The sequence below is a fragment of the Neolamprologus multifasciatus genome, chromosome 16, assembly GCF_963576455.1.
Source record: "Neolamprologus multifasciatus chromosome 16, fNeoMul1.2, whole genome shotgun sequence".
NCBI classification, from domain to species: domain Eukaryota; kingdom Metazoa; phylum Chordata; class Actinopteri; order Cichliformes; family Cichlidae; genus Neolamprologus; species Neolamprologus multifasciatus.
In genome coordinates, this window is record NC_140454.1 from 20,328,349 (window position 1) to 20,346,958 (window position 18,610).

General features: G+C 39.2%; 2 protein-coding genes across 8 annotated transcripts in view; both read left to right on the forward strand.

Annotated features, from left to right (window-relative positions):
• Positions 1 to 4,907, forward strand: part of kcnh7b (potassium channel, voltage gated eag related subfamily H, member 7b) — a 46,383-nt gene extending 41,476 nt beyond the window's left edge. Inside the window, exon 15 of the mRNA XM_085135054.1 lies at positions 6 to 4,907. Within this exon, the coding sequence (XP_084991180.1) occupies positions 6 to 293 (288 nt within the window). The 3' untranslated portion in view covers positions 294 to 4,907. The remainder of the gene's footprint in view (positions 1 to 5) is intronic.
• Positions 4,908 to 5,592: 685 nt separating this feature from the next.
• Positions 5,593 to 18,564, forward strand: ifih1 (interferon induced with helicase C domain 1). 7 transcript variants are annotated; one of them, XM_085135044.1, is made up of 17 exons: positions 5,593 to 6,161; positions 6,493 to 6,649; positions 8,543 to 8,674; positions 8,919 to 8,969; positions 10,195 to 10,245; positions 11,845 to 12,065; positions 12,587 to 12,797; positions 13,631 to 13,875; positions 14,281 to 14,382; positions 14,505 to 14,628; positions 14,727 to 14,942; positions 16,304 to 16,560; positions 16,645 to 16,794; positions 16,912 to 17,073; positions 17,158 to 17,351; positions 17,456 to 17,549; positions 17,966 to 18,564. In XM_085135044.1, the coding sequence occupies exons 1-17, from the start codon at positions 5,727 to 5,729 to the stop codon at positions 18,167 to 18,169; spliced, it is 3,006 nt and encodes a 1,001-aa protein (XP_084991170.1). In that variant the 5' UTR covers positions 5,593 to 5,726; the 3' UTR covers positions 18,170 to 18,564. The 7 variants fall into 7 exon arrangements, with proteins under 7 accessions (XP_084991170.1, XP_084991171.1, XP_084991172.1 ...); XM_085135045.1 differs by having other exon boundaries at positions 13,631 to 13,848; XM_085135046.1 differs by lacking the exon at positions 10,195 to 10,245.
• The last annotated feature ends 46 nt before the right edge of the window (positions 18,565 to 18,610 follow it).

Consider the following 18,610-nt stretch of genomic DNA (forward strand, 5'->3'; position numbering starts at 1 on the left):
TTTAGGCCCCCAACCAAAAACTAGGGAGCACCATTCAGGAATCTAAAGACTCTGTGTTGAGCTTTGCCAGTGTGAATGCACCCACTGAGGACAGCCTTAAAGAATTTCTTGTGCAGAGACATACAGAGGCACAACAGCATCAACAACCATCCACAGGGCATCAACAGTCAGCACTGATCCTTCTTCCACCTGAAAACCCTGCTTCCTCTTCTTCCATGTCACCTTCAGACTCCAACCTCAATGCCACTGGACTCCATAAACCTGCCTCAGACCAAGAGTCTCCAAGGCCATAAATCTTTTCTGCAGCACGGTATTCTAATATTGAGGTTGTAATGCTGTAATTACTAAGTAGCAGTTTCTTTTATCAGCATGCTGGCACAGTCATCTGTGGCTTGGTATTAGAAATGAGATGTTCTTACATTGTGCATGAAGACAAAACACTGTTTTACGTGGTTGACACGGAATTAAGAAACTATTCCTGCAGCTGCCAGTATAATATGTAACAATAGTTACATATTTTAACAGTAGTTCTGTCAAAACAGGATTGAATCCATAATCATCATCATCCTCATTCATTTTGCTCTTTAAATTTACATGGTGATGCTCACTTAATCTTGATGCACCTATTTAACCCATGAGGACAGCATTTCAGCATTTTTAATTAAATTCTTCTTACTCTGCAAGAATGCTGGTTTCCTCTAGGTTGTGATAGAAATACACAACCAATTTTCTGTTTTGCAAATGCTTTTCTAGTTAACGGACTTTGTGTTTTTTGCAGACACACTATTGCAGCATTTTATGTTCCCACACAGTTGGTCACACTAGCATGGGCTATGTGGCTTGGGTAAAATCGAAGGTGTGGATAGTGACACTAGCTCCAAGTGTAAGCAAGAAGAGCCGACTGACCTACCTCACAGTAGACAGGTCCCAGTGACTAACGCTCCAGTCATCAGACAAATAGGGTTCCTCCTGCTGGTAGCTGCAAAACCAGGTAAAGACTGGCATCTCCACCTCCCCACAGTGGATACAATATCTCACCAGGTTCTGCAGCAGAATTGCCAAAAACACCGGGAGGTGCGGTGCATAACAGCAGCCAGCTGTTCCTCAGTGAGGGGTCTGTGGATGATGAACATTTGTGGAAAGTATTAAGAAAGATACAAAAAATAGAGGAACTTGTGGAAAAAACATACTCTCAAAAAACAAGTTGAAGGTGATGGTGGCACCACGACTACTTACTGTACTAGCATTTCATAACATCTTATGAGCAATAGGTGTGAGTCATTTAAAAGTGACAAAAGTGGGTCATCTGGTGGATAAGGTGCTAGTTTTAAGCTAACTAACATACTACCAGTACTCAAGTGCAGAATCCACAGAGAGCGGAGGCTGTAGAAAGCCAGGACTAACACACACTGCCAAGCAAATTAAAAGTCTTTACACAAGAATTTGCCAACAACCCCATCGAGCCTTTTTTCAATCCTTTCATGCCTGTAGTCTGAAGAGGGAAAGGTTATCTCTCCAGACGCTGGGTGTCAACAGAGAGCCGCAACTGTATTACTCTCTGCCAAAGTTCAATGCAAGTGATCATTCTTGCTTGCTATACTTCAGAGCAGCAGACAAGAACACATGAAAGCCTCAACTAGAATATTGTGAACGCTGAAAGGAGCCAACCCATTACTGTTACCAAGGCTGGCTGGCAGCAGCTGAATACAGACATGTTTGTTTAGGCAGTTAACCTGTCCAACCTGAGACTTGGAAACAAAGCGAGCGAGTCTTAGGTACCTGCACTGCTATCAAAACATGTGAGCACCGGAAACGTGAGGAGGTGGCTTTTTCACAACAGAAAAATGACGGCACAGCTTTTCTTTCTCCATTTGCAGAATTCAGTTCCTAGCACCTGACGCTGGGGCACTGAGGACAGTGGAGATTATCTTAAATGAGGCAACAGTCACGGATGAGCCTGGTCATTAATGTTAGAGCCCGTTTAGAGTGTAAAGTCTGTGTGGGCACATAAAAACATTCCAGGCTTTAGGAGTAATGAGTCTGTATATGAAAGAAATATAAGTCTTCTGTAGCCATTAGTGTAATACAGCATTATTACAAATAAGAGTTTTCTGATGTATGTTGTATGCCTGTCTTCTCTGAAGTGTGACTCAGGGGTTATGGACAATTGCACTGCAATATACTGTACAGTACCAAAAAAAAAGACTATGGTTTTCTTCTATAAACAATGTGCTTTATTACTGCAATGACTAATGTGCACTTGGTGTACAATGTTAAGCCAACAAAATACACTATACGTACTTATCTGGAAAAATATAACATGCAGATTTGAGATTTTTTTTCGCCGTTTGGAGAAGAATGATATAGACATTTCTACATTTAGAAAAGAAATAGAAAAAAAATCATATCAAATGTTTTGTGTCTTATAACTTACTTTCTCATTTTTCTCTTACAATATAATTATTCAAAAGTGTTAAAGGAACTCTGACTATGAAGACGTGTATACCTGATTATATTAAGATTAACAGCAATTTGAATGTGTTATTTAAAAAAGGTAGATGCTTTCATTTTTGTGAATTAAAAAGTGACACATTGTTGGAACAGTCTTGGTCTTAATATCTAGATATTACAGCGCGTATTTTGTTCAACTTTTTTCAAGTCGACGGTGAAATAATACAGTCCCCCTTTCTTTTCGTTACCCAAGCCAGTTTAATAGTCACACGTGTAAACATGGTCCATAACGACCAGCTCGCGCACATCTGCCAGCCACCTGCATCCAAAGTGTCTGATAAGCTCCATCAGTCTTTGTTGGAGAACAAAAGAACACTTATGGGCCATGTGGCATTTGATTGTAGTTGTTGCTTACAGCCATCAGCATGTTTTTCCTGTTTTGGTTGGCTAAATGGGGAACTATGTCATGTGTTTTTTTAACACCGTGGTTTAGTATATGAGATCACACGAGCTGAAATAATCGGAGTTCCTTTTAAGTCAACATTATGTTGTATGGGAAAAATGTGAAAGTGGCCACTTAAATTAGTGCATCATGGTTTGAGATTTAAAGGGTTTTGGAAAACTTACCTATGAAATATAACATATACTATTGCAGCCTATGGGGAATTCTTATTAGTTTTGTAGTTATTTATTTATTTTCATATGGCCCTACAAAGCATGCATTTTTTTTGAGTCTCTATATACTTACCGTTTTGCACTGCCTGTCAGCCCAAAGTAGCACATTACAATATAAAATGATGTCAGCATACTTTACTCGGATGAGGTGTTGGGGGGAGAAGAGGAAGGGGCACTGCGGGACACAAGGACACATAGTACTTGTGCATAAACAGACCCCAGAGAGTATCTTGTGCCTATATGACAAATCCAAATGCTAAGACAGCATCTTTATGTATAAATAACCATACATAATGAATTATATAGTCCCTGTACAGTTTTCTTTTTTCTGTTGGCAATGGAAATTGTTGTTGTTAGACATTTGTAGGAAATAAATACATCCCATTGCCAGAATTTTTTTTTTGTTTGTTTTTTTTTACTGAATAAATTACATTGAGTATTCTATAGAACATACAGTAGTCCATATGTTAGTTTTGAAACTGTGGGAGCAATAAATAAAAACGCACAGTTGGAGTTGTGTCGCTGGCTTTCTGTTATTTAGTCCATATATGTGTTTACAGTTGCTGTGTACATAACTGAAAGTAGAACATATACTATGAATTATGAAATGTTTGATTATTTCACAGTATGTCAAATACTTTGTTGCAGTTTTTTGTTTTTAATGAGCATCTGCCAAACTTACAACGCATTTCTTTATATTGTTGCTCTCAGGAGCCATGACTTTCCTTTTTTAAAAAACACAATCTTGACCAGTAGTTTGGACATTGACTGCTTTTTCATTCATTTTCAGTTCAGTCCTTGTAGCTGACCATTTTCACAGGAATGTGTTTTGTTTTGTTTTTGGTGTGTGTGTGTGTGTGTGTGTGTGTGTGTGTGTGTGTGTGTGTGTGTGTGTGTGTGTGTGTGTGTGTCACTTAACACTGACCTCTGAATCAATCAAGTACAATAACACACAGTTATATAAGACACTTTGGCATAAAGTAGTGTTTTAGCACCAAGAAAGTGATTTGTACAGAGCTAAAAGCTGAAAACTTGACACACCTTTGCATGATGTTTGGTGTCTTCTTAAAAAAAATCTTAAGAAACTTGACAAGTGGAGGATAAAAGAAGAAGCCAGGCCTAAAAACTATCTACAGCATACGAACGATGAGCATTTGATGGGTGAGTTTTTGAAAGTAAATAAGAAAAAAAGCAAAGATCTGACACAGGACATGAATCAGATGGGTGGCTGCCAAGAAGCTATTCTTTATGAAGAGGAAAAGGATAAAGGTATGGTAAATTAGAACAGGACCAGAGGTTTTTGGCAACTGGTTTAGGTACAAATCATTCCCAATATGTATAATAGTGAGTGTCAACACCCACCTGTATAAGACCCAAAGACTTGGGCCTTCACCTCACCCAGTGGTGGAAATCTTGTCAAAATTAATGTAATTTGAAGACAGAAAAGTAAGGTCAGATTTTGACCTACCAGGCAATATCATCTGGAAAACATCTAGTTGGCTTCATTTTTCAACATCACAACACACAGCCAGTAAAGTAATAACATACCTGCGTAGAAAAAACCCATAATGGAACACTATCAGTTATTGATTGGCTTCCTCAGAGCCCGGACCTCAACGTTATTGAAGCAATGTGCGATCATCTTGACAGAGAACAGAACAAAAGGCGGCCAATATCCAAAGAATCAATGTTGTGAATGTCCTTCATGAAGCCTGGAAAACTATTCCTGAAGAATATTGCCTAGGAGACTTCTGCGCTTTTTTGCATACTACATTGTAATCCATCTACTCGTTTTGACCACTTAAAATATCTTTATAGAAATATTATTTAAATGTAACTGTGTTATGTTTGTTGAAATTTCTGTAACCCCCTTGTCTCTTTTTAAAAATGCATTTTTTTTAACGTCAGTGAGCGTTTTACATTGATAAATAAATGATATATAAACGTTGTTTCGCCAAAAACTGATTGTAGCTTCTACCTCGTGACAGAAATATTCTCTCTGCCTTAAAAAAAACTTGATATCGATATTTTTGACATATATTTCATAGTATAGGCAAACAAGACGATCACGTTTTGGCACAACTGGCTGGCTGGCTCTATGCTACATTAAAGATCAATAACAGAGTTAGAGGGTGGAGAAAAGAAACCAGTGATGGACCAAAATAACTCGTGACGTAGAGATGAGTTGCTTGGAAGTTTTCGCTTTTGAAATATTCGTTTTTCCTTTCTTTTCTGGTCTCTGTGCTTCAAAGTTTGAATTATATAAGGTCAGATTTTGGCCTACCAGGCAATAGCACTAGAAAGGTGTTGCTATGGTCGCCAATGCAGAAAGTTCATTACAATAATGTTACAATAATACTGTGTACGATAAACGATTTACAAAAAGTCAATTTAGGTCACTTTCTGATCTAATGGAACCACTGTGGTCCGTTAGTGACACCCAGTGGCCGTTTTAAATGTTGACTGTTTGGGAGAAACGAAAGTGAAAGAGCTCCATTTTCCTCGATAAAGGCACCGTGAATCAGCGCGTTTGCTGTGAATGTAGTTTTAGGCAACGCAGGAGCCAGTTTAGTGATCTGTTATCGGTTAAGTGAGTACCGATGGAGTCTGAAACGGACGAAATGCGCGAGTGCCTGATCGACTGCTTGAGGCCGAGGCTGAAGGAGCTTATTGTGGTGGATCGGGTCCTGGATCTTATAGACTTTATCGAAAACGAGCAAAAGGAACGGATCAGACAGAAGGCCAGAAACGATGGTGATATTTCGGCTGCGGACTCCCTTATTAACGCAGTAGTTCAGAAGCCACATACTCCCGGATGGTTCACTGCGTTCGTTGACGCACTGAATAACGGGGGCTGTAAATTCGCAGCTGACTATATGCAGTTAAATCTCCCAACTCCCGAAGCTGAGGCAGAGAATGAAAACTGTGTCCGACTTATTCACTTACTTATTCCCAGCCTTGCAGACATGGCTACAGAAGAAGTGTGTGAACACTGCTTCAGTAAAAGACTGCTCACCATAGATGAGCGCGACAGAGTAAGTACATTATAGTGCAACCAACCTTTCAAAACTTCTGCTGCTTTATCTGCATGCTGCTTAGCACATGAGCTTTGGTGGTAAGAGAGAAAATATTCAAGTGTCAAAGGTTCACTGTGTGTATTTACACTAATTTCACTGGTGTGAAAAACCTCAAAAGTATCAGTATAGCTTCAGTATTTACCTTTTCTTCCAACTGTTTCCCAAAACATGTATTTTCTGTCTTTGACCACTAGATGGCAGACAAATGTAGGCCGCTCATTCTTTTGGTGGCAATGCCTTTCTCTGATTGCTTAGCAAACTGACTTTATTCATTACACTTATCATCTAGATTACGGCTGAAATAGGCAACAGGGGACGCAGGAGTGGCGCAAGGGAACTTTTAAGAAGAATTATCAAATGTCCACCAGGATGGTATTCAACATTTCTTCAAGTTCTTAAAGACACTGAACACCATGTGCTCTATAATGAGTTGACTGGCAACGAAGGTAACTGAACTATGCTGGAAGACACACACCCAACACACCAAATACTATCAGGGAAATTTGGGACACAGAAGTGTCAGCGGTGAGATATAGACAGATTCTATAAAACATGTGCACATAAGTAATTACAACTACAGAGGGAATTCAGTATCTTTAATCCAACTGCATTAGTAAATATACTGTGATCATTGCTTTGCAACAATCTCACAAATTAAAATTGGGATGATTAATTATGATTAAGAGTTTTAGTTATAGTCTTTATTACATTTAAAGCCATGTTCTTGGTGTAGACTAGTGTAACAAAGGAAAATAACAAGTTATTATTTTACTAAACAGTCATCCAAATAACCTCAAATAATCCTGGAATAACCATATTCATGGAAAAAGATAATCATCATTAACTTAAAACATTCTAGAAGGCATTAGTATATACGCTCACTGGCCACTTTATTAGGTATACCTGTTTAACTCCCCATTAATGCAAATATCACGCTGGCTGGTCACATGGCAGCAGCTCATGACATGGTTAATATAACCTGCTTCAAAACGAGCATCAGAATGAGGAAAGTAATCTCAATAGCTTTGAGTGTGTTATAGCTGTTAGTGCCAGACAGACAGGTCTGACTATTTCACAGTCTGCTGATCTGCTGGGAATTTCCCATACAACCATCTCTAGGGTTCACAGAGAATGGCCAGAAAAAGACAAAAGAATATCCAGTAAGTGGCAGCTTTCTGGGAGAAAATACTTTGTTTGCCAGACTGCTGATAGGTGGCAACAGCAACTCACTGTAGCTCCTTGTTGAGCACATGGGCCACAGCAGCAGAAGACCATTGTGGATGCCGTTCCTGTGAGATAAGAACAGGAAACTGAGACTGCAGTTTGCACAGGCTCACACATGGCCTGCCCTGTACCAGTGGTTTAGGCTGGTGTTGGTGGCATAATGGTTTGGGGCATATTTTCTTGACACCCTTTGGGCCCCTTACTACCAACGAGCATCGATTAAATGCCACAGCCTGCATCCCATCCCACCCCTTCTTGACCACAGTGTACCCATGTTGCTCCCAGCAGGATACTGTAGTATGTCACAACGCTCAAATCATCTCAATTTTTTCTCTTAAACATGACAATGAGTTCATCGTCCTCAGATGGCTTCCACAGTCACAAGATCTCAATCCAATAGAGCGCCTTAATGATGTGATGGAGTGGAGCATTTCAATCACATCGTGGATTTGCAGCCAACAAATCTGCAGCAACCACATGATCATCATGTTAATATGGAAAATCACAGAGAAATGTTTTCAGCATCTTACTGAATCCAATTATGTCAGTTCTGAAGACAAAAGGAGGCCGACTGTGTACCAGCAAGGTGTACTTAACAAAAAGGCCGGTGCGTGTATAAAGGCAATGATTAGTTCATAATTACTCAAAATAAGTCTAACTCTTCATCATTAACTCTGATGCAAACAGAGAGCCGCACAAAACAGTAGCTACTCATTTATTAATAATTACTTCACCATTAGTTACTATTTTTCTGTTGCCTCATGCATCACACTAAGTAATTACTCAGTAGTTCCTTCTTACTGCAAAATTACTTTACCATTACTAACAAAGCAAAACAAAACATCATAATTAATTTCTGATCAGTTGTTTTCTTCTCAGTATTTTCACCAGTACCTTCTATTTCTCTGTCTGTTTAAGTAAAGTGAAATGTCAGATTTAATAGTTGTAAGGTAATTCCTTAATACTCAGGGACTGGTTTGCCATTACTGTTTACCTACTCAAGTAAAGTAAACATCTGTCTTTATGCAAATATTGATGTACTGTACTATAGATTGTTACCAGGTAAATTGTCACTCCTCATTTATAAAATGTTCCCTTTTTTTTTCATTTTTCAGGATCAGATAAGAAACCATCAATGAAAGACAAACCTATAGCTACAGGGGAGAGTCCAACATCAGCTGAAAGTTGTGATGGCACTGAATCCATGGAGATCACCGTGAACGAACAGCCTATGGATCAATCCACAGGTCACACAGAGCATGTCTGTTTAATGTCAGCATTAAGGACAGCTGAGGAAGTGCACTCACACGTGTCATTCTTACTATTAATCTAACATATATCTAACATTTCTTTGCTAGAAATTTAAACTTTCAATGCGTATACGGAAATATGGAAAAGGTTGAAGGAATACAAACAAAATTCAGTTTACTTAAAACTACAGCTAACACTGTAACTACCATTTTTTTTTAACTTTGGTTTATGTCCTTTCAGACTTGTATGCAGGCAATGAACTGCCCAGCAACTTGGAGCCCTCACAGCCAGGTGGGATGGATTCACTTTTATTCACCCTGTTAAGGCAATTAAAGTATTTAAAGGGGTTTTTGGTAATTACAAATATTTTATTTTGCCTCAGTACGTCATACATGATAACCAAACTAAGATCAGTGCAGCTGTAGTTGCCCTAAAGTATCCTGAGTATCCTAAAGGCAATATGAAGCATGGTAAAGGAAAATGTTGTTGTAACATGTGGTTACATTAGTGGAACATTAACTCTGTCCTGCCATGCAGACAGCTCTGACTATTTCAGAATCTGCTGATCTGCTGGGAATTTCCCATGTAACCATCTCTAGGGTTCACAGAGAATGGCCAGAAAAAGACAAAAAAAAATATCCAGTAAGTGGCAATTTTCTGGGAGAAAATACCTTGTTTGCCAGACTGCTGATAGGAGGCAACAGCAACTCACTGTAACTCCTTGTTGAGCACATGGGCCACAGCAGCAGAAGACCATGGCGGATGTCATTCCTGTAAGATAAGGAATGACATCGATGTGCAAACTGCAGTCTCAGGAAACTGAGACTGCAGTTTGCACAGGCTCACACATGGCCTGCCCTGTACTAGTGGTTTAGGCTGGTGTTGGTGGCATAATGGTTTGGGGCATATTTTCTTGACACCCTTTGGGCCCCTTACTACCAATGAGCATCGATTAAATGCCACAGCCTGCATCCCATCCCACCCCTTCTTGACCACAGTGTACCCATGTTGCTCCCAGCAGGATACTGTAGTATGTCACAACGCTCAAATCATCTCAATTTTTTTTCTTAAACGTGACAATGAGTTCATCGTCCTCAAATGGCTTCCACAGTCACAAGATCTCAATCCAATAGAGCGCCTTTAGGATGTGATGGAGTGGGGCATTTCAATCACATCGTGGATTTGCAGCCAACAAATCTGCAGCAACCACATGATCATCATGTTAATATGGAAAATCACAGAGAAATGTTTTCAGCATCTTACTGAATCCAATTATGTCAGTTCTGAAGACAAAAGGAGGCCGACTGTGTACTAGCAAGGTGTACTTAACAAAAAGGCCGGTGCGTGTATAAAGGCAATGATTAGTTCATAATTACTCAAAATAAGTCTAACTCTTCATCATTAACTCTGATGCAAACACAGAGCAGCACAAAACAGTAGCTACTCACTTAAAACTACAGCTAACACTGTAACTACCAATTTAACTGTAACTAAACTTTGATTTATGTCCTTTCAGACTTATATGCAAGCAGTGAACTGCCCAGCAACTCGGAGCCCTCACAGCCAGGTGGGATGGATTCACTTTTATTCACCCTGTTAAGGCAATTAAAGTATTTAAAGGGGTTTTTGGTAATTACAAATATTTTATTTTGCCTCAGTACGTCATACACAATAACCAAACTAAGATCAGTGCAGCTGTAGTTGCCCTAAAGTATCCTGAGTATCCTAAAGGCAACATGAAGTATGGTAAAGGAAAAATGTTGCTGTAACATGTGGTTACATTAGTGAAACATTAACTCTGTCCTGCCAGTTTCACACTAATAAACAAGTTCCATGTGTGCATCATGTTGAACTACACAGAGGTCAAAGAGGACAGTGCATAGCTAGCAGTTCAAATGAAAACCATATGCTGGAGTATAAGGAAATGTAAAGGAAAAGTTACATTCATGTGGCTCTGTAGTGTTTGGCTTATATGATGGATAAGTGCATTTCTGCTTGGAATACTCTACCCTGAATAGCGAAGCAGGAAGAAAAGAGTTGAATCAGATTAGTTCTTTTGCAGTTTAGTCAGGTTATTTCAGTAGTAGAAAGGCCCCAAAGATGTCTGCAGCCTGCGAGTAAATGGGTTTAACAGAGTAGTTTACATGAAAGATTGTTCCTGCAGAATTGTTTTTTTTAAATGTTTTCTAAAATGAGCAGAGCTCATACTCAGTCCTAATGAATCTGAAAACAGCCCTATGTTTATTTCTTGAATAATTCTATGGGAACTGCTTTCAGAAGTTCAGGTGGCCACATGGACCACTGTTTACTTATTAATATCGTTAAAGCTCTTTTTTCTCATCATTACAGACTTGCATTTGCTTGCATAAAGTTGCTTGAAACAACACCGTAACCTCTGGCATACCAAGTCATTAAAAACTGTCTGCACTGAGAAAAAAAAAGAAGATTTGGGGGGTTTAAACTCTAACTGGGGGAAAGAAGAACTTAGAGTTGAGTGGAAAGGGGAGCAGAGTAGGGGGTACATTCATATTGCTCCTGGTGTCTTAGTCATGTATTATCCCCTGCCTAGACAGAGCAAATAAGTAACAGCCTGCCAGCAACTTGGAGTCTAAGTAGATCATAGTAAGTCTATTGTACTTGTAGAGGAAATAAGGCAAATAGCAATGACTTGTAATGTCTCTCTCTAAGTAATCTGATTATTATAAAAACATATATAAGAAAACATAGTGCTTGATGTTGGTTTGCCTCAACCCTTCCCTTTTTATTGTCACTTTAACCTTTAGATTAGTAGACTGGTGTGAAATATCAAATAGCACTCACTATATAGAGAGAAGCATTTGCTTTTAAGTCCTAGTGTTGTATGGTTTGCATTAAGTAGTGCCTCTCAGTGACATCATTTATAGTGCACAATGTTTTCTTGTAACACTGAAACATGATTTACATGCTCTACTCAGTGCCTTTGTTTGTGATTTAACTATTGGAAGTGTTTTAAAGTTAGGTCATCTTACATGATATGGATGTAGTGTACAGTGTACGTGTATGTTCTCTGTTTACCCAGGAACAAAAACAAAGAGAAGCAGGCATTTCCTGTTGATCATGTCTGTAATTGTGGGTTGCTGACACAGACAGACATTTTGTGATTCTGAACCTCTGCTCTCCTTTGCAGATGGAAGTACCTTAGAAGTTGCCAGAAGCCCAGAAAAAGAAATTACTCTTCGAGATTATCAGATGGAAGTCGCTAGACCTGCCTTGGAGGGGAAAAACATCATCGTATGTCTCCCCACAGGAAGCGGTAAAACCAGAGTTGCAGTTTATATTACCAAAGAACATCTGGAGAGAAGGAAGGCTGAAGGGAAACCAAGAAAAGTGATTGTCTTGGTGAACAAGGTACTACAATGTCTGTCTGGTATAGAATACTTCTGGGTTTGCACTATTATGCTAACCTACTTCTGCCCATTTCTCATTAAGCACTCCTGAACATTTTTATTTTTTAGCACATACTTCATGTGGTCTGTTATAGGTTTTCCAGCTGTAAAACTATGTGGTTGCATTTGAAAACAGATTGTGAAATAGTGATCACCACTGAAAATCATCACAGTTTCTGATTCTTAATTTGTGAAAAAGAGCAGAACAATAACCCGGTGCCTTTACTCTCTCTGCTCTAAAAACCAACATCAACAGAAGTTCCTAAATTACTGCACAGCTAATTTGAGACCCTGCCTTAACCAAACAGTCTAGCACATATTTATGTGTTCTGGTTTACTAATGTTGGCACAAACACTTAAATCATCAGGAGCTCTCTGATCCTAAAAACAACAGTAAAGACTTTTTCTAGTTTTGCCGGTTAAATCTCTTGACTTTTGTGGCATTGACTTCATGAAAGTTTCATGTGCTCTGATGCCCTACAGGTTCCTCTTGTTGAGCAGCACTACTCTGCAGAATTCCTGCCCTTTCTCAAGAACAAATATAAAGTGGAGCGAGTCAGCGGAGACTCCCAGCTCAAAATCTCTTTCACAGAAATCGTGAAGAAAAATGACATCATCATCTGCACTGCCCAGATTCTGGAAAACTACTTAGAGAGGGCTAACAGTGGAGAGGATGAGGGCGTGAACTTAAGTGGTATGATATTTCAACACAATTTCACAAAATTGAATACATTATCCTTATATTTCTTTTTTAAAAAAACACGCTCTTTAACTAAAATCTATCCAGGCTTAAGCTTCAAACTCTGACAGCTTCTGGAATAGAAAGCCACCCAAAGGACAGAGCAGCATCTCCCCTGATAGCATCTTGTCAAAGTCTTCCGACTCTGCTGCTTACTCCTGTTGGCACTCACAAGTCCAAGGTGGAATAGCCACCTCAGTGGAACATATGCTGTTTGTTGAAACGCCTGAAAGCGTGTACTTTTTTTTCCTCCTGGTTTCCAGGCCACACGTCTGTTCAAGCCATCAGTGTGTGGCTCATCAAATTCACATGAGAGCTTCTATCACCCAAAATACATCAAGCTGCCACTCTCCATTCTCTTTTTCCTCCAGGGAGGATTTTTCATTGCATTGCTTTAACTAGTACATGGGAATAATTAGAATTCACCCTGCTTACACTTTTGTAAAATCCAAACCATATAAAGTTGTTTTGTTTTTTTTTGAAGTAGACAGTTTTCCAACATATGTTATTGTGTGGCTTAAACTGCTGTGTCAAAGGTTCCTAGAAAAGTACTGGTTTGTGTGGGTAGGTTTGGGAGAGAGATGGCATCTGTGAGGGAAATCACCTCTGTTTACATAACAAGCAAAATAAATGGGATAAAAGTAGCTCTGCTGGTCGAGAAAATTACAGTCTTTTAAGATTTGAGCACTTTTGTTTCTTGGCAGTAATGTGGCAGTGAGAAATTGGGACACGTGCATGTTATTTTTGAAAAAAAGCAACATTTATGTGTTTCTCTTTTGCACATATAGACCTGACACTCATTATAATAGATGAGTGTCATCACACTCAGAAGGGAGGCGTCTACAACCACATAATGATGCGATACCTGAAGCAGAAACACAAGAACAAAAGGCTCATAAAGGAGCAGAAGGAGCCTGTGCCCCTCCCTCAGATCCTGGGCCTGACTGCCTCTCCAGGAGTTGGGGGAGCCACGAAAATGGAAAAAGCCGAGGAGCACATACTGCGTGTAAATACTGTTTCTCCGTCTTCACCGGTGTGGACAAAAGTGTTGCATGCATATTACTCTACTCATTCTTGGCACATTTAGTCATTATTTAAAGTTAGCTATAGTGTTTAAGGCTTCTAATTAATATACCTGATAGTCTGGGAAATAAAACTAGTCATCAGTCACGCTTCTTTGTGTCCATACCAAATAACTCACATGTCACAGTTAACAACATCTTTTTTTAATCAAAATCCTGCTCCAGTTCTTTCTGCTTCAGTCATAGAGAAACTTGTTGATTCAGCCAAGTTCTTTCCACTGTTCCACACTGACCATGCACACAAGTCAGCCATAAAGTTTCCACTGCAGCAGAAAATAAGCAGAAATATGCTCTATCATGAGATCAAGATGTGGGATTAATTTTAACAACATAAATCTTTTGAATTTTTTTCACAGATCTGTGCAAACTTGGACGCTTCCAGAATAATGACAAGGAGCCAAGAGGAATTCAAAAAGGAGCAAAGAAAAATAATTGTTTCTGTTGAAGATAGGAGGGAGGTATGCCTGTTTAACATGGCATGGTTTTGTGCTAAGCTTTTCTTTGACTCTAATTCATATGAGGGACTCCAGCTGATGTTAATGCAGGATTACATGTGTGTGAAACTAAATATCCTTTTTAGGATCCCTTTGGTGATGTAATCAAGAAAATTATGACCGCCATTCACAACCATGCCGAGCTGACCCCCACCTGTGACCTCGGCTCTCAGAATTACGAACAGTGGGTTGTTCAAAAAGAACGACAAGGTGAAAACAGATTTTTACGCTCATCTTTCACTAGTTATCGTTTGTTCAACCTCCCATGGTGTGTAGCGTCTAAAAGTACTTGTCTCGATCCATTTTAGCTGCAAAAGATGAAAATCAGAAAGTACGAGTTTGTGCAGAGCACCTCCGACAGTACAGCGAGAGCCTGAATCTCAGCAACACGATTCGCATGCAAGACGCCTTCAGTTTCCTGAACAAATACTACAAGGAGGAGATGAAGAAAAAAACTGCCCCGGAGGAGGAGCATAAGATACAAATCACAGATACTGAGAGGTTCCTCTTCAATCTGTTTAAAGGTATTGTGAAACTAAGCATTCGCCTAAAAATGAAAAGTAGTTGTTGACTTTATAATCTGAGATTTGGAAAATCTTTTTTTTTTTTTGGTAAATGTGAGGTAAGATATTGTTTGGCTTAGATTAGCTAATAGATTTGAAACTGGGATCTAGCTAAACAAGACTTGTCCACGGAAAATGAGGTCCACCAATGAACATATGCAAATGAAAAACAAAAAGGATTTTGAAGTCTGCAGTGGTTGCCAGCATTCAGAACAAAAAAGACAGAAATTATTTGGTCTGTATATAAAAGACAGACACGCAACATCAGCCAATGGTCATTAGTCCACCATTTTGAAACACTGAGTTTGGCATCATAGCTGCCGTCATTTGACTTTGGATCCTGATGTGATAATATTTGAACGACAGCGTAAAGTACAAAGCTATCAGCTAATGGATGCAAGCTTGGTTAGCAAGATCCATCCAAAGACTGTACAGATATTAGTTAATATGTGCGTGCAAGAATACTGCAATTTAAAACACAAAAACTGATACACAGACTTGTTGAACAGTCTTTTATTATGATTAATACACAGTAAGCTATTATTCAAATTGGCTGTCTCATGCTCAAGAACTCATCAAAACAATAAACATTTAGTGATTCTTTGCACTTTTGGTGTCTGATTTCCTAATAATGCAGTAAAGTTTAAGCCTTTAAGAACAATATCTAAAAATGAATGTGTCCTTCATCATCAAGGGTAAAGAAGCTGTAGAGACCAAAATTATTTTTGTACTGGCTGTATTACTGCCTATAAAATAAGCAATTTTACTTCTGGAATATGTGGAGATAGCCTTGGAGCTAGCCTAAAAGGGTCATTTGCAAACCTTCATGGTTTGCCAATTAAGCCAGATTTCTACCAGGCACAACTTAAACAAATTTATAGTCTACCTGTGAATTTTGTGGTAGACTTTAACCCTTCCCACATTTCTGGTCCTGGTCCTGGTCTGTAAAGATGAGCTAACCTGCTTACCGCTATACTTACCAGAAAAACACAGAAGAGTTATAAACCCTCATATTTAATAATAATGGATTGCATTTATATAGCACTTTTCAAAAGCCCTCAAAGCACTTTACAATACCACTATTTATACACTCTCCCATTCCGCCATCGGCCAACACCAGTAGGCAATAGGTGAAGTGTCTTGCCCAAGGACACAACGACCAAGACTGTCCAAACCGGGGCTCGAACCGGCAACCTTCTGATCACAAGACGAACTGCCAACTCTTGAGCCACGATCGCCCCCAAACTCATAAAAAGATACCATGTCTTTGATTTCAGCGATAGAAAAATGTCATTCAGTTCTTTGTAATCTGTGTCTAACAGACAACAAGAAGGAGCTGGAGACTCTAGCAAAGAATCCGGAGTATGAAAATGACAGCCTGTCAAAACTAAGAACTAAAATTCTGCATGAGTTCAGCTCTCGGGATGAAGCCAGAGGGATCGTTTTCATCAAAACACGACGCAGCGCCATTGCTCTAAATCAGTGGATACAGGAAAACCCCAAGTTTGCTGACATTGGAGTGAAATCAGCATATGTCATTGGAGGAGGAGACCAGAGTGTTGTTAAACCAATGACCTCGGTGAGTGCTACATTTCTCTCTATTTTTCTGCACAATTATTTGCGCCTTACACTTAACCTCCTCTTATAAATCTGTTTTAATCAGGCAGAGCAAAAGGATGTGTTGAAAAAATTTGGCAACGGTCAAGTCAACCTGCTGATTGCTACCACAGTAGCCGAGGAAGGCTTGGACATACCAGCCTGCAATTTCGTTATTCGATATGGCCTTGTGACAAACGAGATTGCTATGATTCAGGTCAGTAATGAGTTGAATAATGAGCATTGAATGTGGTATACCCAGTAATTGAAGGAATATTAGCCTGTGTAAAACAAACGTGGTTGCCTACCCTTCACTTACAATTGCCTTTCTCAGGCCCAAGGCAGAGGAAGAGCCGAGGACAGCAGTTACACGCTGGTCGAGGTGAAGAACTCCGGGGTGGCTGAAAAGGAGTGCGTCAATGAATACCGCAAGAAAATGATGAACAAAGCCATTCAGAAAATTAAATCCTTAAATCAGGCAGCCTATGAAAAAAGAGTACGTGTACTTCAGAATTTTTAGTCGTTGTTAAACTGAAAACCCACATGGCTTTGAGACATTTTTTGTTTGTTTGTTCATCAGATCACTGAGTTTCAGATTCAGGCTATAATGGAAGAGAAAGTAAGAATGACGAAGAAGAAGCAGAAGGACATAAAGAACGAGAGCCCATCTAATGTGAAGTTTAGCTGCCGAAGCTGCAGCGAGCCAATCTGCACGGGCGACGACATCCAGATCATCGAAAACATGCACAGAGTCAATGTGACGCCACAATTTAGGTACAGTTTACGATTCAGCTCTTAACCTTTTGTATGTGTCGAACTGTATTCCACTCATGTAGTTGTGCTGTGATTATTATCAATTTTACTGCATCTTTTTACAGGAAACTTTACATTCAGAGAGAAAATACTACTCTTCAGGAGCGTCTTCTCGACTATGAGACCAACGGCTTCATTGCATGTAACAACTGCGGACAGGTAGATTCAGTTTAGGTTTTTCAATTATTTGGAAATTCTTTTGTGAATCTTAAAAAGATAATCTTATTGAGAATGTTCAATTAATTCATTTGCTTACTTGTAGATAACTAAACACAGCATTGCTGCATTAACAAGGAGTTGTTCAGCATATGCACATACCTAATGCTTAAGCATAATTAGAAAAAAGTAGGACATTTATGACTCTTAGTCATAAGCAATAAAGCTAGTTCTTCAAAGACAAATGTGAGTCTGTCATATGACATAAGACTGCAGCCCTTTAATTTGAGATCACGTTTCACCACAAATTTAGATTACAGGACAAAAGGGCACAAAAGCAAGCCTTTATTTAGTCTTGGTTAGGCCTGCATTGAGCAGAGTAAAATACTCATTATATGTTGTGTTGCATTCTGTTACAGAGATGGGGTTCAATGATGATGTACAAGGGGATCGAGTGCCCCTGCCTTGATGTGAAAAACTTTGTGGTGAATTTAAATGGAAAGAAGATTAGCAAATGCACCAAGTGGAATGAAGTCCCCATTAAGTTTTCTGCCTTCGACTACGCTGAACATGCAATCAACATGACCATGTCCGATAACTCGGATGATGACGAAACAATGTGAATTATAACCACGTAGAATAACCAGCGACCGAGAAAGCCTTGATTTCTATTGTGTTGCCGTATGGCCAACACAGGATTAATAACCTTATCAGAGTAGTGAATGTTATGTTTCCTTTGAATGTTTACTTGTTAACTGGAGAAATGAATGGTGATGGGACTGAAGTGTGTTCGTAAAGAAAAAGTGCGAATGTTTTACATCATTTTAATGGTTAAAGTATTATTGTGAAATGTGCAAAATTGCAGAATAAGGGTTTTACTCTTCAATTATGTTCGCATTTGATGGGATTTACTGTTGAAATAATGCATGATTACAGTGTATTCATTTCTATGTAAGGGTTTGTCACTGGTATTAAATGAACTGGAAAAGCAAAGCAAGAAAATAAAGTATATCTATATTTTTCCCTTTCAAACTCTGGCTGTCTCATGAGATGGGAGTCACCGA

Bases quoted from the DNA above. Each gene is read 5' to 3' on its own strand.
- ifih1 (XM_085135044.1), top strand. From the start codon at position 5,727: ATGGAGTCTGAAACGGACGAAATGCGCGAGTGCCTGATCGACTGCTTG. The intron at 12,798-13,630 runs GTATGATATTTC...TTGCACATATAG, and splicing joins TGAGGGCGTGAACTTAAGTG to ACCTGACACTCATTATAATA. The intron at 17,550-17,965 runs GTAGATTCAGTT...ATTCTGTTACAG, and splicing joins CATGTAACAACTGCGGACAG to AGATGGGGTTCAATGATGAT.